The 25,579-nt window shown below is 40.5% G+C and overlaps 1 protein-coding gene across 1 annotated transcript in view; it reads left to right on the forward strand.

The window, feature by feature from the left end:
- Positions 1 to 6,462: 6,462 nt before the first annotated feature.
- The window catches only part of LOC121880311 (RNA exonuclease 1-like), a gene marked incomplete in the record, with an annotated part of 136,744 nt that continues 117,627 nt past the window's right edge, over positions 6,463 to 25,579 (forward strand). The window contains 1 exon segment of the mRNA XM_042387471.1: positions 6,463 to 6,932. Within this exon segment, the coding sequence (XP_042243405.1) occupies positions 6,825 to 6,932 (108 nt within the window).

Here is a 25,579-nt window from a genome sequence, read left to right on the forward strand (position 1 = left end):
CTGGTGAGCGACCTCATTATATTGTGTCTGCTCTTCGTCCTGTGCCTGAGATACTCGAGTTGCGGCTTGAAGGTGAGTTTCTGGTCAAACCAGATTCCAAGACACTGGTGGGTGTTGGTCCAGACTACCGGCGTGTTTTGTATGGAGAGCATCTTGTCTGGTGTGTGTGTGCAGATGGCCATCGCTTTCGGGCTGAATTATCTTGATTCTAAGCAGTGGCGTAGCTAGAGTGTGTGCCGCCAGGGGCCCTTAGTTACCGCCCCCACCCCCGTGCCTAAAAATACATATTGCACAGTGACTCATATATATATATATATATATATATATATATATATATATATATATATATATATATATATATATATATATATATATATATATATATATATATATATATATATATATATATATATATATATATATATATATATATATATATATTAAATAGTTTGTGTACCATTATAATATTACTGTACTTTCACATACTCAAATATAGTATGCTTTAAATACACACCAAACATACTTAAACTTTATAAGTAACAGTTAAACAAAAAGCAAAAACGACATATAGGATAGGGAAAAAAGTAAAAAAAGTGTAAAAAATTAGGACCATCTTTATTTCTGAAATGAAAACTACAACTTTACTTTCACATACTCAAATATAGTATGCTTTAAATACACCCCAAACATACTTAAACTTTATAAGTAACAGTTAAACAAAAAGCAAAAACGACATATAGGATAGGGAAAAAAGTAAAAAAGTGTAAAAAATTAGGACCATCTTTATTTCTGAAATGAAAACTACAACTTTCTACAAAGTAACTTTTCTTGTTTTTTTGTTGGCAAATTCTTCAATGACATTGTCAAAAACTATTTCATCTGTCAATTGTCGCTCTATAGACAGTATGGCAAGATTTCTCAACCGCAAGGTGCTCATAGTAGATCTTAAGTAATTCTTGATCAGTTTTAGTTTCGAAAAACTCCTCTCACAGGTAGCAACACTAACAGCAATTGTGAGGAAAATCCTCAGCATTATTACTATATTTGGAACCGAGTTCCCAAGGTTATACTTTTGAATAAACTGCAAAAGTTCAAGGGGGCCTTTTTTCCACGTCTGTATTCTGTCTTTAATAGTTATAGCAGCAACAGCAACAAAATGCTGAAGTCTTTTTCTCTCAACAGGTTATAGGTTGTATGTGTGGCGGGGGGGGGGCGCATAGCAAGGGTGTAGCTCATGACGTGGCCGTGATGATGTGGGTCAGGTGTTAGGTCAGACACGACAAGGATTAACTTGCCGCCGATACAAAGGGATGGATTAACGGATTAACGTCTCCAGTAGCTGCAGATATGGGTGATGAGCAGACCCAAAAGTGCCGCCCGGGGACGGACCGCCCCTAGCTACGCTAGTGATTCTAAGTCTGTTGCACTCCTCTTCTATAAGTTGGAGTGCATGTTGCGTGTTGGCTAGTCTGTTTGATCCTCTTACTATGAGCTGTAAGTCGTCTGCGTAGCATAGGAGCTTGGCTGTTTGTCTGAAAGGAAGTTTGACAAGATTTTCCATCAGGACATTGAACAGCATTGGACTGAGGATGCCTCCTCCTTGTGAGGTTCCGTTTTCATGGACCCTGTAGTTTGAGGTTGGTAGTTCTGGATCCACCCCAGCAACCTTCCTTTGACGCCTTTTTCAACGAGCGTCGTTGTAATGGCCAGTGGATTTGCTAGTTCGAAGGCCTTCTCCAGGTCGAGGAAGACCACCAGAGCTGGTTTGTAGTCCACTGTGCGGAGTATCTCGGCGATGTTGTTGCCTGTGCCGGTGTTCTCGGTGTAAGCAAAAATGTGAGGGTGTGGGCTGCCTACTTTCCACTTGAGTCGGTTGAGAGCCATTCTTTCTCCCGTCTTCGCTATGGAGCTGAGAAGGGAAATGGGTCTCGGTTTGTCTGGTTCTCTGGGCTTCGGAATGGGCTGTATATCTGCCTTCTTCCATTCCGGTGGAAATCTTTGTGCTGTCCACGAAGCATTGATGACTTGTAGCAAAGCCTCGTGTCCGGCTTTTCCGGCATGAGAAAGCATGGAGTAGGTTATCCTGTCGGCCCCTGGTGCTGTGTCCTTGCTTCGTTTTAGCGACTTCTGGAGTTCTTGCTGGTTGAAAGGTCTGTCGGTGTCATCTTCACTGTTGCAGGCCTCATCGATCATCTGGAGTCTGGTCTGTCGCAGACGCCATTGTGTCTCCTCCGCCTGTCTCGGGAGGTTTTTGTTGCTGCTCGGTCAGAGAACACTTTTGCAAGTCTCTCGGCTTCCTCTTCTGGGTTGGGATTGGTTGGTGATCGCGGTGTTGCGTTCCCAGATGCCTTTCGGATCTGGGACCACATTTTGCCAAGGGAGGTGTGCTCGTTCAGTTCGGAGCACCACTTGAGCCAGCTTACGTTTTTTTATTTCTTCCTTCTCTTCCCTGGTATCCTTAACTATGACTTGCAGGAGATGTCTGTTTGTTTCCGTGGGATGTCTCCTGTAGTTTCTTCGGGCCATGTTCACTCTGTGGTTGAGTTCTTTCACCTTGGGACAGTAGTACCAGTAATCATTGTACTTTCTTGATGTGGGTTTTGTTTTTGTTTCCCTGGCCAGCAACTCTCGTATTTAAACAATTTAGAAACATCAAGATTTGGGTGAGCGTAGCGAGAGAGCCAATCACAGAGGAGGAGGCCAGGCACACCCGGCACTCTGGTCCTAGCGTTGCTACGTGTGCGTCCGCACTGGAGAGTAGGTCTACCGGCATCGCTGGCTGTACGCTGATTGGCTGGTAGGCGCACGGGAGCTCAGTCGTCACTTGTAGGGGATGGGGTCCACTACAATACTCCACTTCCCCTCCGGGTGCGGCGGGAGCGGCAGCCGCCAGGCTGGCGCGGAGGAGGAGGTGTTGCTTGCTGGTGGCACTAGGTAGAAAGAGGGTGGTCACAGCGGTGTCAGGCCTTATAAGGCGGGGGTAGGCGTGGGTAGATAGTTGACCCCCGCTCCGTGGGCGGCGCTGGAGGCGTAGGCTGGGGAATTCGAGAAGGTTTGGTGCTTGTAGGGGAGGAATCCACTACACGCTCCCTTCGGGGAGGAGTATCCGAAAAAAGAAAAGGGGAGTTAGGCACAATTCTATGCGCACTCCTAGGAATCAAATTCGCCGCATTAATAGAAACAAAGGACTCTTTCACAGTTCTTTGCATAAAAGAAAAGGATGTCGATCTCATGTTATCGACTGAATCGATAGATACACTAAAAATAGATAACTTTGAAATAGCCATCCCACCACAGCTTTCAGCTAAGAAGTCAATAGTTATCAAAAGATTGGATAAGACCATTACTAACAAATCACCACTTTTACTTTTTTTTACTTTTATCCTCTTCACCACTGATCGGCTCGTTAGCCGCTTGGGCGATCGGTTACTTCTCTGTTATGCACTGTTGGCAAGTACTGGGCATGCACCGGCCCCTGAATGTACCTGAACTCGCTCCAGTGTTGGTAAAGTCTTGTCTTGAAAGAGCTCACACTCGGTGCCATCACAACACTTTCTGCTATACAAAATTGCTCATTTATTGGATATTTGGACCAATATTCTGGAACGGGGTGGTAATATCGACCATATTTACCTAGATTTTGCCAAGGCTTTCGACAGTGTACCCCACGAAAGGCTGAAAATCAAACTGGAAGGGTACGGAATTCGGGGAAATTACCTAGCGTGGATAGAAGACGTTCTACATGACCGCAAGCAGTGTGTGGTGATTAATGGAATGAAATCATCATCCGTACCTGTCACAAGCAGGGTACCACAGGGCAGTGTATTGGGCCCGCTGTTGTTTGTTTGTTTCATAAATGACAATTCTGACGTTGTACACTCCTCCATAGAAATGTTTGCTGATGACGCCAAGTCATTTCGGAAAATCAAGAACCAAGCGGACTGTGAAGAGCTGCAGAAGGATCTCTGTGGGCTCCAAGATTGGTCGAAGAAATGGCTGCTGAGATTCAATGTCACGAAGTGTAAGAGGATGCACCTGGGGCGTACCAACGGTAAGGAGGCGTATCATATGTCCCAACGGGATGAAGAAACTGCACTATTTGAGACTGAATGTGAGAAGGACCTAGGTGTGTATGTTGACAATGAGCTGGAGTTCTCGGGCCATTGCGAGAAGAAGGAAAATCAGGCAAATAAATTATTGGGTCGTATAAGAAGGTCGTTCAGATATCTAGACGGTCCGTCCCTCGTAACGATCTTCAAGAGTGAAGTGCTTCCCCATCTGGAGTACTGTCACCCAGTCTGGTTCCCGAGATATGCTAGGGACTGTCAGTTGGTTGAAAATTTTCAACGGAGGGCTACCAGACTGGTGCCTGCCCTTCGGCACCTCAGCTACCTTGAGAGATTGGAGCGCCTGAACTTGCCTAGCTTACTGTATACTATAGACGGGCAACGGGTGACCTAATAGAGGTGTATAAGCATCTCAAGGGGCACTAAAGCGTTCGACCTAGTCGACCACAATATAATCATAAACAAAGCTATTGACCTCGGGCTTCGGAGAAGTCTCATACCATGGCTTACAGACTTCCTCAGTGACCGACGCCAAGCTGTACGCTTCCGAGGGGCTGTCTCCACCTTTCAGTCACTCACCTGTGGCGTCCCCCAAGGCACCAAGATGGGACCACTCTGCTTCCTTATGCTCATCAATGATGCCCTAAGAGAAACCCCTGCTCGCTGGAAATATGTCGACGACTCCACCATTGGGATCAGCGTCAACAATTCTGCTCCCAACTATACCGCCCTTCAGGATTTATTGAACAGTCTCCAAAACTGGGCCACCAACAACCATGTCACCATCAACCATACCAAGACCATGGTTATGCACATCAACCTCTCCTCCGACATTGTCCCACCTCCTTCCATTACCCTAGGTCCGAACACACTCCAGGTTGTAGATTCCACGAAGCTCCTCGGCGTCACCATAGACAACAAACTAAATTGGAAACCACACGTCAGTGAAGTTGTCAAATCCTCCAGTTTCCGTCTCCACCTCCTCCGCCGACTCAAGTCCCTCGGAGTTCCTGCACACGAGCTCCTCAGTGTATACACAACATTCATACTTCCCAAGCTCACCTATGCCTCCCCCACCTGGTCTTCCTCCCTAAATGCCACACAACGTAAACACCTAGAAAAAGTGCAAAAGAGGGCATGCAAGATTATTCTCTCCCCTTCCTACTCCACATATCAAGAAGCGCTCAACACACTGACCCTTTCGACTCTCACTGACCATTACCACGGCCTCATCTGCAAATTTGGTAAGAAGCTTCTACACCACCCCCGACACCGGCCCCTACTACCACCTGAGATCCCCTGCCCGAGAATTGCTGTTCGACACCACAACTGCATCCAGCCCATACGTGCACGAACTGATCGCTATAAGAACAGCCCAGTCCCAACTATTGTAAAAATTATCAATAACATGTAATAAATCAGTGTATTCACTCCCAGTAAACACTGCTCCCTACACTGTCACTATGTTGAAATGAACTGTAGTTTGAGCTGATCCCCGTCTAAGTTATTATATGTCTTATTTGTGTCACTTATGTCACTTGTATATTATTTGTAACTCGTAACCCATTCCCCAAATATGTAACTGTATATTTTCAGCCTTCTGGCTGCCAAGCTCTTTCAATAAACCGTCAATTATTATTATTATTATTATTATTACTCAGTCGAGTGTCCTTTCTTGGAGCTGGCGGGCGCTCGCCCAACAAGGGGTCACAGCTCAAGATTGAAGAAGCCGCAAGTCCAGAAAACTGTGAGAGCAAACTTCTTCGGAGTGAGAGTTGTAAACTCTTGGAACAATCTACCAGAGAGTGTTGTGACGGCACCGAGTGTGAGCTCTTTCAAGACAAGACTTGACCAACACTGGAGCGGGTTCAGGTGTACATTCAGGGGCAGGTGCATGCCCAGTACTTGCTAACAGTGCGTGGCAGAGACGTGACCGATCGCCCAAGCGGCTAACGAGCCGATCAATGGTGAAGAGGATAAAAGTAAAAGTTAAACTAAAAACTACGTCTGCAGCCAGCCGCAGCGTTACCAATGCACTGAGATATCAAAATGAAGCGAAGCTACTCATATGACAAACTTTATTATAATATTCCAAATTTATTCCAGATTAAACTAAATTATATCATATTTATGCCAAAAGTTTAATTATGCTAAGAATATGCTAAGCTGTAATATCGGGTCGAAATTATGCTAAAAGCATAAACATATGTTTGATCTGGGAACACTGCCTCTTGCTATTGGTACTCCACTTTTCTATTGGAAAGGAAGAAATAAAATTGAGACCAACAAATATTTTATAAATTATTTTAATCTTACTATTTAAGAATGATTTTTTATGTTAATTATTTGTATAATACTATATAGAAATAAAATTCCTTACAAACAAGCTACAGTGATGATACATGTAAACAACACGCGGCTTGTTTACACCTTAGGGAGAGCAACACGTGTCTTCCACCACTAGCTACTGTACCTACAACCAAGGAATAGAGGTTATATTCCTTGCCTACAACTGGTTCCAGGGAATCGGGAGTTTCTGTAGCGTCAAGTACATTATAGACTACACTCACGAGCCAACAAGAAGTGACAGGAAGGCTGCTATTTAACCCCATGGGTTTGAAGGGTCTCTGTGCTGAATAATATCGCCTAGATTCAGTCAAATACAATATTAAATCTGACGCCCAGTAGTTAAACGGTTAAAGTAAGAGATTATACACAATAATTTGAATTATACTAAAGTACTGCTTACAGGCGAAGATGAATAAAAAATTTCCACGAAGAAACAAACAATACAAAACAAATAACAAAAGGAAACTGAGTGCAATCCCTGGAATAACAGAAAGGAACAATGGAAACCAAAAGAAGGTACTGTATTTCCCATCATTATTTATTGGTAACACACAGTGGATATTTTGCCGTGACTAAGTGCCTACTAACGGGTTAGGGTCATCTCGTACCCAAGATAAATCGTACTAAAAAAAGTTAACTCGTACCCACGCCAACTCATACCCAACTCGCTCTTTGATTTTTTCTAGATGGAAGCACAGGCTTTATGTAGTACTGCAGAATACAAAGTAACCACAGTTAGACAACAAAAGTGGCATGTCGATGACAACACTTCTCCTGAGTCTATTTTATGCAGGCTGCAGGCTAGAATGGTTGCAAATAAAAATATACACAATCGGTTCAGAGTACATAAGAAAATAAGGAGTCTGCAGTTGGCCTGTGCATGGCAGCTCCTGTCGAGAGTTACTACCACTCTCTATCATCCATGAATCTATCTAGCCTCCTTTTGAAACTTTCCAGCCTTCCAGTACTTACTACAAAGTTGTTAAGCTTGTTCCACTCGTCCACCACCCTATTTGTGAACCAGTTCCTTCCTATCTCCCTCCTAAACCTAAACTTATCCAACTTAAATCCGTTGTTCCGAGTCCTATCCTGCTCGGAAATTATAAGAACTTTATTTATATCCCCTTTATTGATTCCTTTCACCCACTTAAATACTTCTATCATATCTCCCCGCACTCTTCGTCTTTCTAGGGAATGCAAGTTTAGTTTCTTTAACCTATCGTGATATGGATGGTTTCTAAGTCCCGGAATCATTTTCTTCATTCTTCGCTGCACCTACTCCAGTGAATTGATATCCATTCTATAATAAGGGCACCAGAACTGGCTATAATTTACAATGGTTTTACACAATTTCTTCTTCAATCTTGTATTTTTATGGGTAAATTTTTCTTGTAGCTCCGTTCACTTGTAGCAAGTTAAAAATATATTTTTCTAGTGTATTTGTGTGTGCCGAGACCGAATATGACCTTCCTTTTTGGCGGAAATTAGCCGGGTTTTTTGTGCGATTTTTTTTCGTTTGACGTTTTCCGAGAAAAAAAAGTGCCTAAGCGACTAACAAATACACAATAAAACACTAGAAAAACAATAACCAAACCTAACCTAATCTAACCTGACCTAGCTTAACTGACTCTCACCATATGATGGAATCACCTATTTCTTAACTTATTGGCCTGGTTCTTGTTCGGCGTTGCATTCTGGGATTCTTACCCAATGCCACATATGTTGGTCTTTGCGATATTTGCATTCAGTCTTGCTCTTAGTACACTTTACTGAGGTTGGAAGAACACCATGCGATCGAAAAAATGCTATAGTTTCTACATTTTTTTTACAAAAACTCGCAATCAGCTCCATATACTTTAAGTGACATCCATCGCAGACTTCCATGGTCGTAACTGAACTTGAATTTCAAAATATGAGAGACCCAAAATAAAACTCGATTTTGATTGGGCCAAATATACTCTGAATTAGCAAAAACGCTTTTGATTGGCCGCGTGACGTGTATGGGTACGCATGCGTGTCATGATTTATGAAGGAGACGCGAGAGACACGCAGTGTTAGGTGAGAGGCAGACGATAATGGCGGGAATTAATGGAAGAAAATAGAAATTTATTTGGAAAAGCTATCTCCGTTATTATACATTTCCGCCGGTAATGTAATAGATGAAAATTATCTTATAATTAGACGTCTTATTCGAGTATGATAATAGATTAGTGGTAGGAATGAATGGAGCTACAAGAAAATAATACCTTTTATGTCATAAGTGATCCAATATATTTAAAGGACTCAATTTTTTTAAATATTCATTCCACTTATACCGATACGATGTGAATTTTGCCCTTGGTTTCTTTCCATGATCATTGTTTTGGTCTTATCCACATTTATCTCAAGTCCTCTTGAATTTGCTATTTTTCTTAAAGGTTGTTGCCATCGTACTGTATCTAGTTCTTGGGTGTTGTTGCTTACTATATCCAGTTCATCAGCGTATACGAGCTTTCTAATTTGATCTTATAATTAATTTCCTTCCTGCATTGTTTCCCTTATCCCTGTGTGATTTTATCAAGATTTATCTTATCCACGTTTCCATTGTGGATCTACATGAAAAAAAAAAAATATATATATATATATATATATATATATATATATATATATATATATATATATATATATATATATATATATATATATATATATATATATATATATATATATATATATATATATATATATATATATATATATATATATATATATATATATATATATATATATATATATATATATATATATATATATACTGTCTCGTGGGTACGAGTTGTCTTGTAATTGGGTACGACTTGACATGTTCTGATGGGTACGATTTGCTTGAGTACGAGTTGTCCAGCGCCGCCTACTAACACTATTTTATTGGGAGTGAGCTCTGATTGGCTATTGTAGTCGCCCATTACTGGCGAACAAAATGGCAAAATATCCACTGCCATTAGTTTAACCAGCTACCGTAATTATGAAAATTCCTAGATATTATTATTATTATTGTTTCGGTCATCCAGCGAATTTTAGGATTTTAAGTTTTGGAATCGGTAGTTTACTGGGTAGAAGACACTTTTCTTCTATAGTGTTTCTCCGTTGGAAATTTATAAATTTCGATAATTTTAACCATTATTATTACCAACAATATTAGGTAAAATTTCACTTGTTACCACTATACGAAATCGAAGTTGAAACTATGTTTCTCAGATGGTTATTGATGTGTTATGAACGAATTTGCCTTCATTTCTGACACATATTTACAGTTTTTGAGGTAAGTCTCCCCTCCCATCTCAGAATCTAGAGATTTGCTGTAAAAATCAAGGTAAAATTGTTCAAAACACATCAAAAACTATCGTAAAAACAAAACCCTAACCAACCTAACCTAATCTAACTGGGGAGCTCCACCACACTGTTTGATGTTCTGGGTGTGTACTGCCACGTATGAACATACATAATAAAATGTTAAATATTTCTCTTTAAACGTAATTTGCGCCGGAAATGCCATTGAAGAAAAGTTTCTTAGAATTGACAAAACTACTGTTTGCAACTCTAAAATTCCTGAGATGGTGAAGTGGCAACAAGTGAAATAATACCCAATATTATTTGTTCAAAGTGGGCAGGGCCTTGAATTAGAAGGAAAACTTGGAGTAAAATACCCCAAAAAGTAAAAAACACATTAAACAAACCTTTGAAAACCTTACCTAACATTTCCTAACTTGTAAAAATGTTAAGAATCACTTTTGAGAGTATTGATCCCTCCTCCTCTGAACACCGGAAATAACACCAACACATAATAAACACCAAAAACATGAATAAAGTAATTTTTTTATATAGTTTTAGGATTTTTATAGGTTAGGTCGGGATTTCAAAAGTTTGTTTAGTGTCTTTTAGTATTTTACCCCACATACTTCCTCGACTTCAAAACCCGGTAAATTTTTACAAGTTGCCCATAATGGTTTTGGACGTGAAACTTACATTTTTCTGGTTGTTTTTGATGTGTTTTGAATGATTCTGACCTTCATTTCTACCGCAAGTGAAAACATTTTGACATGATTTTGTAAAAATTTCGTTAACCATATTTTTGTTCGTTAACCGAACTGAAGATTCTTATGGAAGGTAATTCGTTAATCAAAATTTTGTTAACCGAGGCCCTTAACATACGCGGGGGTTAGGTAACAGAGATACCCGTGAATGTTAAAAATCTTTGTACTTTTGCTGGCCCCCCCCCCCTAAAAAACCCCTGGCCCCCCATGTCCTTATTTACCGTATATACCTGTGTGTAGTTCGAGTTTTTAAGACCAAATTATTTTGCCAAAAATTGGGGGTCGACCTCTAAAAGGGTAATAGTTTCGTTAGGTTGAAAAATATTTACCAGTAACTATCAGTAAACAATGGAAACGATGCACCAACGCACCACCAGCTGTGAGTGCCGGTACAGTTGCCAGGGCAGATCTCTTGCGTCATCATAGGAAGCCCAAAGTAGCCAAATGCATGGTATGGTAGCACAGGACGATGTAAAACAAAGTATTCATTTATTAAAGTGTATTTATAGAAACTGTATATAAATTTTTTTTCATTACATTTGAAACATCAATCTTTGTTAATTAAATTTGATACAAAAGAAAACTACGATACCGTATTTTCATTAAAATATTACACCACAAGTATATTTTACCTTAACTGTGACTGAATGAATATATTCTCAGAAATAAATATGGAAATGTAATATTTTTGCTGAAATGACGTACATATTACTGTACAGTGGAAAGTGGGATAAAATCATGAAAACAATGACTTTCGCTGTTCAAAAGATTTTACCGTAATCGCTTTTCGAATGGTTTTCAGTTAAAAAACTGTTGTACTGTACTCGTACTGTATTACAATAATATTCTATCCTATCATTAGCCTTATAATCCCACAACTGAAAACCATTCGAAAAGCGATTACGGCAACATCTTTTGAACGAAAGAAAGAGAGAGAGTCATTGCTTGCGTCACAATTTTATCCCACTTTCCACTGTAATACGTACATCATTTCAGCAAAAATATTACATTTCTATGTTCTCAGAAATAAATGGTAGTTTTGTTGAAACGTAATGTACAGTATTTAATATTAAAATGCAAAAATAGCTATAAAAACAATTAATACACCCGAAATATACTGGCTGGCATCTCCACTCGTCCTTGCTCCTGCTCCCGCGTCCAAGGTCACCTCACCACTCCTCCCAACTCGCTCCCTCCTCCACCTCTACCTCCTCACCGTCACTACTGCCGACAACAAACACAAATGTTTTGTGAATAATTGCACCTCCACTTCCTGTGCACAGTACTTGTACTGAACTGTGCTGTGCTGTGCATTTTTACAAACAATAAACATGGCAAGAAATGCTATTAAAAAAAAGAGATAAGAATTTCACACTACTGTACCGTACCTCTCCTCGGCGACAGGGGGGAGGTCCTCAGGCTCATCATCACTAAATTCCATAACAGGTGGTGAAGTGGGGGCGACTGTGGATTCAACTGCTTCCTCACTGCCGCCAGCGATTGATGGTGTTGAATCTCTCCTTCGGTAACCAAAGAACATGGTGACGGGGAGTTGTCGTCTCTTTCTTTTCATTTCTTCCATGATGTTTTTGTATGGAACAAAAGCATCATCCATCCCTCGCATGAATTTCAGGGCACGCACCATGGAGGGGTCCATACTATAGGCCAGGTTTTTCAGTGCCTCAATATTCCTGGTCATCTCCCCCAACTTCTCCAACGTTATTTCTTGGTGCTCTTCCTCATCCTCTTTCCCTTTCGCTTCCTCTTCCTTGCCTGAGTCTACTTACTCCTGTAGATCCTCCTCGGTCAGCTCAGTGTTGTGCTCTTCAATTAGCTCCCTAATCTCGTTCTCTGCCATGTCCTGGAAGCCTTCAGCAGCCACTTTCCTTGACAGTGCCAGGGTCTTTCTGAATATTTTCATTAAAATCCATCAAAATCATTTTCCTTGTCATCGTCTTAAGCACCAAACAGCTCCTCCCAGTCTTCTCCTTGAACAGGGCTAGAGGGTACGTGTTTTTTTAATCGTTTTCAATTAAAAAAATGTTACAGCACATGTATATTTTACCTAAGCTGTGCCTGAATGAATATATTCTCAGAAATAAATAGTAGTTTTGATGAAACGTGATGTATTTCAATGTAAAATAGGATAAAATACATGACGAAAACAAGAGACTTTACCTAACCTTCCGATGTTCAAGATATGTTACTCGTTTTTTTAGTAGTTTTCGGTTAAAATACTCTTATATTAGTGATATTCTATTCATACTGTGCTTGATATAATACATTCACGGAAATGTAATATTTTTGCAACTACAATGCTGATGTCAACACAAGCGTGGTTACAGCGAGACTGACTGAGTGAGGGAGAGCTATGCGTGTGTGTGTGTGAGGTTGCGGGAGCGGGCGGTGTCCCGTGTTCGGTGCCGCGCGCGAGTTGAATGGCGCGATTTGAATGTACTTCAATTACTTCAATGTACAGAATATTCCTCCGGCGGGGCAATCCGCGTATTTGCAAATCCGTGAATGCTAAACCCGCGTATGTGAAGGGCCGACTGTATATATATGTATATATATATATATATATATATATATATATATATATATATATATATATATATATATATATATATATATATATATATATATATATATATATATATATATATATATATATATATATATATATATATATATATATATATATATATATATATATATATGCAAATAAATCACTGTAGGTGTGCATGATCCAGGTATATGCTGATAACCACAAGGAAAAAGAAAACACGAAGTTCCCAAGCGCTTTCGTGTTATTCACATCTTCAGGGGTGAGTACAAACTAAGTAGAAGTGCAGAACAAGTTATATATATATGCTGTGTGGATCACCGATAACTTGAGCTTACTGGTACTGGAGGCATTGGTGGTAAACAGGACGGCGATGCGTTCCTTCTGCATCTTCCGGCCCCGAATCTTGCTGGCATTCTTTACAACGAAGGACTTGGAAGGTAGCTTTTTCCAGAAAAGACCAGATTCGTCCATGTTAAACACCTGGTCGTCACTGTACTGTCCTTCCTCCATAATCTCACGTAAAAACGGAGGAAATTCCCTAGCCGCAGCACGGTCAGCACTCGCTTCTTCACCACCAATGTTTATATTGGTGATCTTGTTCCGGATCTTAAACCTCTGTAACCACCCAGAGGAAGCATTAAAGGGTTTGGGCTCTGTAGTTTCCATCTTTTGTGCCACTGCAATGTGCAGTTCACGTGCGTACTCCTTAACAGAGCGCGTGGCGACCGCCATGTTCTGTCGCGCCTGACGCACCAAGTACCTCACAAGTAATTTTTCTGTCTTGAGAAGCACCTGGTTGTGAAAATACTTGATCATAGAAGCACCTGTAGACTTTGTGATCTTCATGTGCTCCTTTATCTTGGCTGCATCCTTCTTTATTGTTCGAATCGTAGATTCATTCACACCATGCTGGCGCGCCAAATCAACCTGCCTTGTTCCTTTCTCCAACTCTTGGATAATGGTATACTTCACCTCGTAGCTCAAGGAACGTCGTGTCTTCTTTGGCTTAGTGCCGCTGGGTCCAGGTAAGGAAAGGTTTCTCTCTGGGGGTGGTGGTCTGGCGGAAGCCATTTTAGAGAACAATCGATGCACGTTTACACGGTCTGGCGTGGAGGGATGAAACTGGCGCGTCTAGGTCAAGGATCGTCTTTCCTCCCTCCCTCCCTCCCACGGGTGGACACGTCATAATACTTTAAGCCAATTACAGCTAGCAGCAGTCCGATACGTCATATGACGTCAGTGATAACGCAACAAAGACACACCGCGCAACCTTACCGCGCGGCTTGCCCAAGCGGAGGGAGGAGGAGGGAGAGGCGAGAGCACAGGCAGGCAGGCGGGTGGGGCGAATCTAAAAATAGCGTCGCGTCGGACACTCTCCGCATAATGGGGTTCACGCACCGCGTAATGTGAGCACGTTAACGTGGAAACGCGGATTGTGGGACTGCATAAAGTGAGGGTTTACTGTATATAATCAACACCTCAACCCACCAGGATACTAAAATCAGTCCTAGACTCTGTTATATTTCACACAAAGCCTGGTCAACGAGCTTATGGCGCCGTGAACCCCCGGTTACAGTAATAGGCTTGTGGGTCGTGGGTTCGAATCCTGGCTGGTTGAGGTGTTGATTTTATGTAGAAGTCCGCGTGCTTTATTGGGCTAATGAAATATATATGGATCTTTGTGTTTCGAAGCCGGATTTGGTAAAACATTACTCTGACCACCTACGTGATACGGGTAGTCCCCATTAGAGGTTCACGGCGCCATAAGCTCGTTGAACAGGCTTTGTGTGAAATATAACAGTCTAGGTCTGTTTTTAGTATCCTGGTGGTCCAGAGGTAGCGTTCCCCGGACCGTGGGTTCGAATCCTGGCGGGTTGAGGTGTTGATTGTATGTAGAAGTCCGAGTGCTTTATTGGGCTAATGAAATTTATATATATATATATTTATATATATATATATATATATATATATATATATATATATATATATATATATATATATATGCTGATAACTACAAGGAAAGAAGAAAATATATATATATATATATATATATATATATATATATATATATATATATATATATATATATATATATATATATATATATATATATATATATATATATATATATATATATATATATTACCAACTCATAGCTCATCATCCACATCACTGTCTAGTGCTGTGGCTGGAGGACGCATCTGACACGCAGGAAACATCAATTCCACGCTGCAGTGCTTTCAGCACCTTGTTTTTCTGCTCCAGTGTAATTGCTTGCCTTGATTTCTTGGCCTTTGGGGTTGTTCATGATGTAGTAGCTGGCCTCCTGGACATAGTGGCGATGGATGATGCACGTGGTAGAAGGAGATAGTGTCACACAATATGTCCGTTCACTTGAGCGTCAGTGCGAGAACTGAGGATGTAATAATAATAATAATAAACGGTTTATTAATAGAATTGCAGCCGGTGGCTGAAAATATACAGACTTACATTTGATTTAGACATAATGATATAATATGCGTTGAATACATTTACAGGGCTGTACAGTACATAAATCAGGAGTTGTTTATTATTTTAACAATAGATGGGATGGTGCTATTCTTATATCGGTGCAGGCTCTTATTGGCTGAATTTTGTTGTAGTGGCGGACTGCTCAAGGTGGGTGGGGGGCTGCCGGTGGCAGGAGGTGGCGATGATGAGGGTGGTGTGAGAGGGCAGCCGTGTAGCGTGCCCAGAGATGCGTCTGGTGGGAAACATTGGGCGCAAAATTTAAAATAGGACGTGCCAGATTGACTCGCGCAAAATAGGAAAGATTCGCTTTAATTAAAATATTGGCCTTAATTGTGGGTGTCGCTTTATATCGATAATCTTAAATTGAATTGCTTTAAATCGACGTTCTACTGTATGTGAAGAAATTTTTGTTCACCATAAATATTCAGCAGAAAAACCTGCCTTGTCAGCACGTGTTGTTGTCTGCTCTTTGTTTGTTAACACTCGGTCTGAGCCGCTTCAAGAAATTTGTGTTTATTGGCACCAATTATCAAAGTAAGTACAGCTCCTGCCCAACAGGGTTAGGGACCCAAATCCAGGTCGTAAGTCGAAAATGCTTAAATAATACAGTGGTCCCTCGGTTAACGAGCACAATCCGTTCCAGCAGGTTGCTCGTTAACCGAAAAACTCATTAACCGAAACCATTGTTTCAATGGGTTTTTGGGTAATTGGTTCCAGCTCACCGAAAATTGCCTAAATTCAACAAAAAAAGGTAGAAAAGTACACTTACTTTGAGGTGTGTATGTAGAAGGCTCCTGGATGATGATGATGATGGGAATTTGAATGGGGGTGGAGGAGAAGGAAGAAGAGAAGGCATTGGGGTGGAAGAGAAGTCACCCCATGGCGCCATTTCACCCATAAAATCTTAGCTCTCGATGTAATTCAAGATTATTTTCTTTAAATCAACATTGCACTGCATTATATATTGTCAATATGTAAAATATATTTCAAAATGACCAATAATTTGCTTGGAAACAGAAAAAAAACGTTTAGTTGAAGAGAGTCTCAAGCAAGATGTTACCTCCAGTGAAAACAGAGAGAGACTAACGCCTGTCTGGTGTGTTAACAGGCTGGATGGCACGCCAGAAACTAGTTTCTTTACCTTCAATTATGTTCAATAATTGTTAAAATGACTAAAAAAAGTTAATATTAAACTTTTAAAATTATTGAATAGTATAAACTTCTTGATATTTACTAAAATAGTAAGGAATTTAAGCCCTAAAATCGATTACTGTATTGGCGGACTAATACTACAGCTGGTGGACCGCCAAATGCAAGTGAAAACATGTTGAAGTCGGCTCGTAAAAAACTCGTTAATCGAGGGATTGCTCGTTAACCGAAGTTAAGAATCATATGGAAGGTAACTCGTTAACCGAGGCGCTCGTTAACCGATGGACCACTGTACATAGAAAATCTAAAATGGGAGTCTCTTTTTTCTCTCAGCACCACAAAACTCTCACTTTTAAGCTTGCCAACCATTTTAAAGTGAATTACAAACGAAAATTTTCTCTGTACTGATGGTGGGACTCGAAAATAATTAATTTGACAAAATTTTAGTACGACTGAGGCAGGTCGTAATGTGAGTGGTCGTAAATCGAGTAGATAGTAAGCTGGGGAGGAGTTGTACAGTAATCCCGTATTTTTTGCGGGAATTACGTTCCTGGAACCCCCCCCCCCGCGCGAAAAGCCAAAACTGCGAATACTTTTTTAGGAATCACTGTATTTGTGGCCACCAAACAGCTCAGGTAGGTCATGCCCTTAACCATGCCATGTTCTCCACTCACAGCCCAGTGGTCACACTGATCACTGATGCACTGTACCGGCATTTACTAACATCATTATTTGAAACTAATCATATTGTAGTATAATAATGGAAAAATGTAAACACAGTTATACAGTATACAAAAAAAAAATTACAGTATTTACAAGTAAAAAAAAAATGTTATATTTCGCTGAGGTCGGCAACACCCGCATTGCCAGCCTCTCCCTGCTGTCACGGCGTCTGCCCGCCCTCAGTCACGCCAGCCAGTCAGTCCTCTTCCACCCACATTCCTCCACTTAAAGACTTGTATTCTGACAAAAGACACAAATGAATTGTCAGACTTCACCATAGCTCATACCACCTCTGAGCTTGTCCAATAAAACTGTTTTTTCCGTTAAGGTCATCACTATTCTTGATCTCTTGGTCACTTTAGAGTCTTTGCTAGTAATAGTTGTCTTTGATGTGGCTGACTTACGTCCCAGAGCCATGTGGAATGCACGTTGGAGGACAAACAGAAGGGGTAATCATAGTAGCGTTCACAGTACAGTAGGCACATGTGGACTGATGCTTCTCGGAGCAGCGGGTGTCTGAGGCGGGAAAGGGTGGCGCCTGTTTGCCGCACCATACAGGGATATCGAAAATGAGGCGAAAAATTTTTTTTTTAAGGATATTTTATATACAGTATAGTCTGCATTTACGCGGCTTTTGTTTATGCTTTTGGTCATTTACGCGGTGCCTTGCCAGAATGAAAATGCTTTAATTACGCGGTAAATTTGGTCATTTAAGCGGCGAGCGGCTGGAGAGGTCCAGACCGCCGCGCCATTTTTTACCCACGCGGTTCATTCTTGACCATACGCGGGAAGCAGCGCGGTGAGTGGTGCGCATTAGGCCGCTCTTACGTTATCGCTGACGTCATATGACGTATCGGACTGTGATTGGGCCACGCATCCTTACCACCCACGCATTTCCTCCGCCGCTAGCTGTGATTGGTCTAATGTAACACGACGTGCCCTGCCACCAGAGGGTAGAAGTCGCTGACCTAGCAGGGCCTGTCTCATTGTTCTCAGTCAGCGTATACAGTTCTCTCTTGTGCCCACTATTCCCCTCACAACTCACAATGGCTTCTGCGGGACCCCCACCACCAGAGAAAAACATTGAATTACCTGGACCAAGCCATGATAATGTGAAGGAAATCATCGAGTTGGGCGAGAAAATTAAGCTCATCCTTGACAACGACCCAGACAAGCATCGGTATGAAGCGTCTAATAACCATCTGACGAAAGTTATGGAGCCGTATATCTAGATCTATCTCGACAATATCAATGCTAGTTGTCAACGTAGTATTGAGGACTTCCTTGCCCGCAACCCACCACAACCACAGCCAGCCCAAGTCAGTGATAGTGATATTGACAGTGAGGATATGGACTTTGAGAGGTTTGTCTGGGAGGCCCTGCAAACCTCTGCAAGTAGTGAAAGTGATTCAGTGGAGGGCAACTAATCTGCCCTCTGCCTCGGAACCAGCCGCCATCCACTTGTGCCGACCCAGCTTTTCTACTAATGTAAGTGTTAAAAAACCTAATATTATTGATATTTCTTTTAATTATTAATTGTGTGTGCATACCATCATAAAATTAAGATGTTATTTTTACTACAAGGTACGTATTATGTTGGAAAAAGTGGAGTTTGGGGGTCGGCCTAGTCTCTATTTCAATTAATCCCATATGTTCTGTTATTTCATTTACGCGTTTCTCGTTTAACGGGGTACTCCACGGGTTCAATTGACCACATAACTGCAGACTATACTGTATACAGGTATATATAATTTTTAGTAAAAAAAACGAGAATGATCAAAACTGCGATGAAAAAAAAACACGCTAAAAACACGGGATTACTGTACAGTACTTTCTGTTTAATATGGCGGAGGTTTGCCCCGTCTAGGAAGTTACATGAGGTTAGGGGGGTCTCTTTGGTTGGTTACGTCATGTTCTATAAGGTTCTGTGCATTGTCGAATAATTTTTATTATTTACTATCATCCAAAGAACGTCTGTGGAAACAATTAATGAAATCAAACAACTGCTTCTGGTTTTTCCTATGTACAGTACAGGCATCCCCCGTGTTACGGAAGGGTTCCGTCCCTGGAAAATTGATAATCGCGAAATTCCGTAATGCGAAACCTATTTTCCCACTGACTTCCATTATAAAACTGGAGATGCGTTCCTAAGGAATTTTTTTCGGCCCCAAAAAAGAAATTCAAGCACTTTTATGAATGAAAATAAACATTTATAAACACATTCACTACAGTACATTAAAAAATTTATGATATACATGCAATATGAAGAGAAATACAGTTGGAATAAATAAGAATATTGTACTGTACTCACCCTTGCGGCTTTTTTTTTTTGCACTACTGCGGCCACTTCCACTTGATGGCCTCTTTCCAGTCATCTTGAATAAGGGTAATGCACTGTACTGTACTTACTGTATGTTTGTAAAAGTTAATTCCAACTGCTGGGGTGAGAAACATGCTCGCACACTGGATGTAAACAATGGAGTGACTTCTCGTGGCGACGCCACGCTTGGCGGTAGCAAACACCAAGAAATCCGCACCAAACAAATTGTAATTTTTAACAAAAATTTTAATTTTATATAGTGATTTTTTTTTATTGTTAAAATTTACCCCAATTTCCGTAAGGGCGGATTTACGGGCCGTATCGCGAAATCATTGGTCATAATTTACAAATTCGGTATGAGCGAAATTCCATAACCCGGCTTCCGTAACGCAGGGGATGCCTGTATTTCTCTTTGTTACAAATGAATATGACCTTTATTTCCATGGGGAATGCATATTTATGGAGATATAACCTCTACACTAGCAACAAAAATAACTTCTTCTGAAGCGGGCTGGGCTTTGAAGATGAGGTAAAATGTGTGGGTTAAAGCAAAAAAAAAAAAAATAATTTTCTTTAGTAAACATGATGTAACCTAATACATTACAGTACTATTGGAAGCTTATATACCCTATTTAACCGATGGCGGAGGAAACGGTGAATTTATTGATGTTTTTGTGCGTTTTCAGTATTTGGATCACGAGGGAGGCCTGAATACATCTAGATAAAATGTTTGCACATGCGTAAAACTCCCAATAGATTTGAACTGTCCTCTGAGTGGTCACAGCAGATCTTGTGAAATTCATGTGAAAGAGATTTTAATATAAAATGCCTCAAAAATGTATTTAGCGCACCTAAAATCTGCCAATATTATTGTATCATAGTCCTATGTTGACCAATTCCATGAAATATAGACATGATTGGTTGTGTATGAAACTAGGTTTACTGATTCAGTTTTTGCTCATCCATCACATAAATAAGGTAAAGATTATAGGAAAGGTTGGTAATAATAAATTGCATAAACGTTCAAAAGGTTGGGTAGTGTTTTCAAAGGTTTGTTTGATGTGTTTTTTGAGTCTGTTTTAACCCCACATTTTCCCTCACCTGCAAAGCCCTGGCCACTTTGGACGGTTAATTATCGTTGCTTAGTGTTAAAAGAGTTAGATCTCCATAAATATACGTACATATTCCATAGAAATATAGGCCATATTCATTTATAACAGGATTGTGAAAATTATTTACTATAATACCAAATAAATTATTTGGGGTCACTTCATTTTTTGTCAATTCAATTCCAATTCAGAATAAAATTTGAATTAATCAGTTCAATTCATTCGTAAAAAAAAAATCTTCAATTCCAATTCAATTCATTATGGTCGATATTTCATTCAATTCAAATGCTTTTCAATTCAAAATCAATTCTAATCTACCATTAATCTAATGGAAAGAAATACAGGTTGTACCTCTCTAGTCCGGCAACCTCGGGACCTGACCGGTGCCGGACCATGGAAATTCACCCTTTTCCTGGATAGATAGTGACTTGTGCTTATGCCTGGAAGCACTAGCACCACTTTCTCTGCATCATGGTCTCTTTGAAGACATATTGAAGGGTTAAATGTCGTATAGTAGCTTCTCAAATTTCGCGAGTTTTTAATTCTTAACGTATTTTATTGGAACACACAAAAATATAAATAAATACAAATTTTGACGGCGGAAACTTGAATTTCGACGGGTTTGAACGGCCCGCCAACGTGCAGACGACGTGCATAATCGTGTAACAGCGTCATTTCTCTATGTACAAAAGATTCATTATTGTTTATTACTGAATGTCTTTTTTATTGAATTAATGTTTATGTGTGCAAAATGAGCAATAAAATTCATTTATAATACGTAGAATATTAAAACACACGAGGAAATGACACAACATTGTTTTCGTTGATTACAAAACCAGTGACTGACTGGTTCTACATATAAAACTGAAGAAAATAAGACCTTGGTTGTAGCTGTAGTAAAATTAATATGGTTGTTTTAAGTAATGTTATTTAATGTTAATAAATGGAACAATAGAAGTAGCTAACAATAATGGTAAAGAAAAAAGAGAGATCGCATATGTAAGTGCGCATGCGCACACGTCAAAACATATCGTCATTACTTTACATAAGAATATGAAAGCAACACTTATTTACTGTTCATATATATTTTAATTAATGTTTCTGAATTTGTTTTTATTGAATTAATGTACGTGTGTGTAAAATTAACAATACAATTTATTAATAATACAGTACTGTACGTGGAATATTAGAGGAGACGAGACGGCTGCCGGCATTGTTTATGTTAAAGCTTACGAAACCAGTGACTGATTGGTTCTACATATAAAACTGAAGAAAATAAGACCCTGAGTTTAGCTGTAGTAAAATTAATGTAAAAAATGAATATGGTTGCTTGAAGTACCTGTAATGTTATTTAATGTTAATAAATGGAACAATATAAGTAGCTAACCATTAATGGTAAAAAAAAAAGTGAGACTGCTCGTATGTAAGTGCGCACATATGAAAATTTATCGTCATTACTCTACATAAGAATATGAAAGCAACACTTATTTACTGCTCATATATATTGAAGGGTTAAATGTTGTACTCTGTATAGACAAGCAGAGAGAGAGAGAGAGAGTGCAGCCGAACTGCCGGATGTAAACAAACCTTAATTTCCCGCGGCTTTTTTTTTTTTTTTTTTTTTAAGGGGATTAGCCCACCCGGGCATAGGTCACTGACCCACATTGGGGCCTGAGGGGCAAAAATTTAATACTCCTGTAATAATAATAATAATTCAGATAAGTAAAAAAAAAAAAAAAGCTGCCTATCTACCTATTGGACAAACTAAAATCGTTCCGGACCACTGGAGTTTCCGGACCACAGAATGCCATACTAGAGAGGTACAACCTGTACAAATTTGAGGTTTCAAATTAACTTCTTTATTTTTTACCAAAAATGCTCTACCACACAAACCAATCACATTCTTTACCAACCAAAAGTTCAAATGGTTTATTTCTTTGTATTAGTAAACAAAATATGAATGAGTCCAAGTTACTGAGGATTGCATTTGATCATCATAAGTTGCTCAAATCTTTTATCGCTTAAATTGCATCTCTCTGGCCTGAAGAGCTTGCCAGCAATGGAGAATAGTCGTTCCACAGGAGCCGATGTAGCAGGAATGGCCAGGTACTTTGCTGCAAGTCTGGTGAGGACAGGAATCTCAGGTTGCTTGGCCTTCCAGTAGCCAAGGGGATCACCATCTTCCTGTAGACATGGCTGGTTGAGGTAGAGTGAAACCTCAGTTTCTGATGGAGTTGGTCTTGGTGTAGAAGACCGGTTGGCCAGGGCAAAGAACTTGTTCCTCTTCATCGGTGGTGGTTCAACAGGGGAAGTGTCTGTTGTTGTAGGATCAACACTGCCTGCCATATTGTATTTCTCAGTCAGAAGGTCACAAATGTCTTGCACTTCATTGTCATAGTCATGACAGTATAATATATTATTTTATCAATTCACATCAATTCATATCAATTCCAATTCAATTCAATTAATTTTAATTTTGTATTTTTTTTCAATTCCAATTCACGGATTTTTTTAATCAATTCAACAATTCAAATTCAATTAATTATTTACCCCATGTCTGCCTGAGTGAAATAATAATCATAAATTTTAAATAAAACCTCGAAGCAACTTGCCCCGTGGAGCCATGAAACACCTACGGATATTCGAGTACTGGTGGTTTTGTGTGAATTTAACATGAAATAGGCTTTGTGAGAGTATTATGTACTGTTATGTTCATATTGTATTGCATACTGTAATTACATTCTGAAATGTATGGAGGATCATTTTTGTTATTTGTTTGTCAGTTGTTGAACTGCCCCCATGGTTGCTCGGACCCTTGGTCCGCATTGTCAACCGAGGTGTGGTGGTGCCAGTTGCCAGCCAGCCAGGGCAGTTGTACCCTGACCTGCATCAAGAGAGGGTCGCTTGTAACCTTGTCAATAAATCCAACTAGAACCCCCCGTTTGCTTGACCTTGACCGGTGGCAGCAGTAACAAGAGGATGGCAGACGATAGCGCTACCAACAACTCTCGAGTGCGGGAAACTCCACTCACATTAACGTTTGGCGATGACACCTCTCCAGCCACGTTCCGAGCTTTTGCCACGCACTACAACCTTGTTAAGAATGCCAACATCATGTGCAGAGTGGGCACATGGAATAGACTCGAGTACCGGGCTGTAATGTTACGTTTGCAACTGCGAGGGACGAGGCAACTTATGTGAAGCAGCAGGCGACATTGAATGCAGAATTGGGGAAGAGTGACGGTAAATTTTGGAGAGACTGGCGTCAAGGTTTATGACTGCTGATGCCATTGAAGTTTGAGTTTTGATATTCGAGGAATCTACCCAATGTCAAGGTGAGGAGTTGAGTGATTTCATGACCCGGTTACAGTAACTAGCGGGGCAAGTATTCGCTGTAGAGCCTAACGACATAGTAAGTAAACGGGTAGTTTGGCGGTTCCTGGATGGGATAAGGGACCAGGACGTGAGGCTGCAGATAATCAGAGAAAAGTGGATGGAAACATGATGTGGCGAAGTCCTATGAAGAGGTACTGAAAATTGCAGAAAATGCTCTGGCGACGAAGCAAGCAACTAGTGCTACAGGTCAAGCAATGGGACAGGGGAGAGCAGCAAGGGGTGGGTGTCACAGCGCAGGTCATGACTGGACAGCTATACACCACACTGGAACGTGAATTGAGCGACTTGCGGAAGCAGGTGGCGTCCATTCAGTCAGCCGGTCGGACTCCCTCCGGGGCAGCCCAGACAGCCCCTTTTCGAAACACCCGGGGCAGGGGACGACAACTGAAAGCGACCACTCACAACAGAGCGCTACAGTGCTATTACTGCTCCCAGACACATCCTGGGGGTTGGGCCACATGCTACAAAAGGTTAAGGGAGAACCCTGGGTGGAAACCGCAAATCTCTTTTAAGGGGGCGGATTTTCAATAAAGTCTATCGCACACCCAGGTGGCGGACGATCTCGACGAGGTATTTGTAGTGTTGTGAAGGAAAGTATCAGCGGTACACAGGCCTTGGTAGGCGGGTGGTTGCGATAGTGCACACGGACCAGAGATTCAGCCGGAGCAACTTGATCATCTACTGTTGCGTTTCTCTAATCTTGTACAGATTCGGCTACAACAGAGACTTTAGGGTTTTGGTGGACAGTGGAAGTGATTATTCGCTAGTGAACGATGGTGTATTAAATGTGAAGCAGAGAAATGAACTACCTTGATTAACCGACTTTCGGATTAACCGTCAATCCCGAACCCCTATTTTTATTTACCGTATTTATTTATTTATTTTTTACAGGGATTAGCCCACCCGGGCACAGGTCACCAACCCACATCGGCGCCTGGGGGGAGATAGTGTAATAATATTAATAATGGTATTGATAATAATAATAATAATAATAGTAATAAAGAACCATAAAGAAATGCAAAAATGAAAAAAAATCTAGAGTGAGAAACAATGTACCTGTATGTATGTTGTATTGTCAATAGTAAGAGAAACAATTGAGACCCTGCAATTGTGTGTAAAAGAGGCAGAAAGTCAGATCAGCAACCTGGGATTTGGTCACAATTTTTGTGATGACATATGTTCTTTGACTTTTCCATTTTTTATTCACGGTTTTTGTGCTGGTTCATATTTATTTACTAAAGTGGTTAATGTTTTAAAGCAAATTCTATTGAAATATGAATGGCAAATGAACAAAAATGAATAGAGGGAATTAAATG

The sequence above is a fragment of the Homarus americanus genome, unplaced genomic scaffold, assembly GCF_018991925.1.
Source record: "Homarus americanus isolate GMGI-L3 unplaced genomic scaffold, GMGI_Hamer_2.0 scaffold20930, whole genome shotgun sequence".
Classification (NCBI taxonomy): domain Eukaryota; kingdom Metazoa; phylum Arthropoda; class Malacostraca; order Decapoda; family Nephropidae; genus Homarus; species Homarus americanus.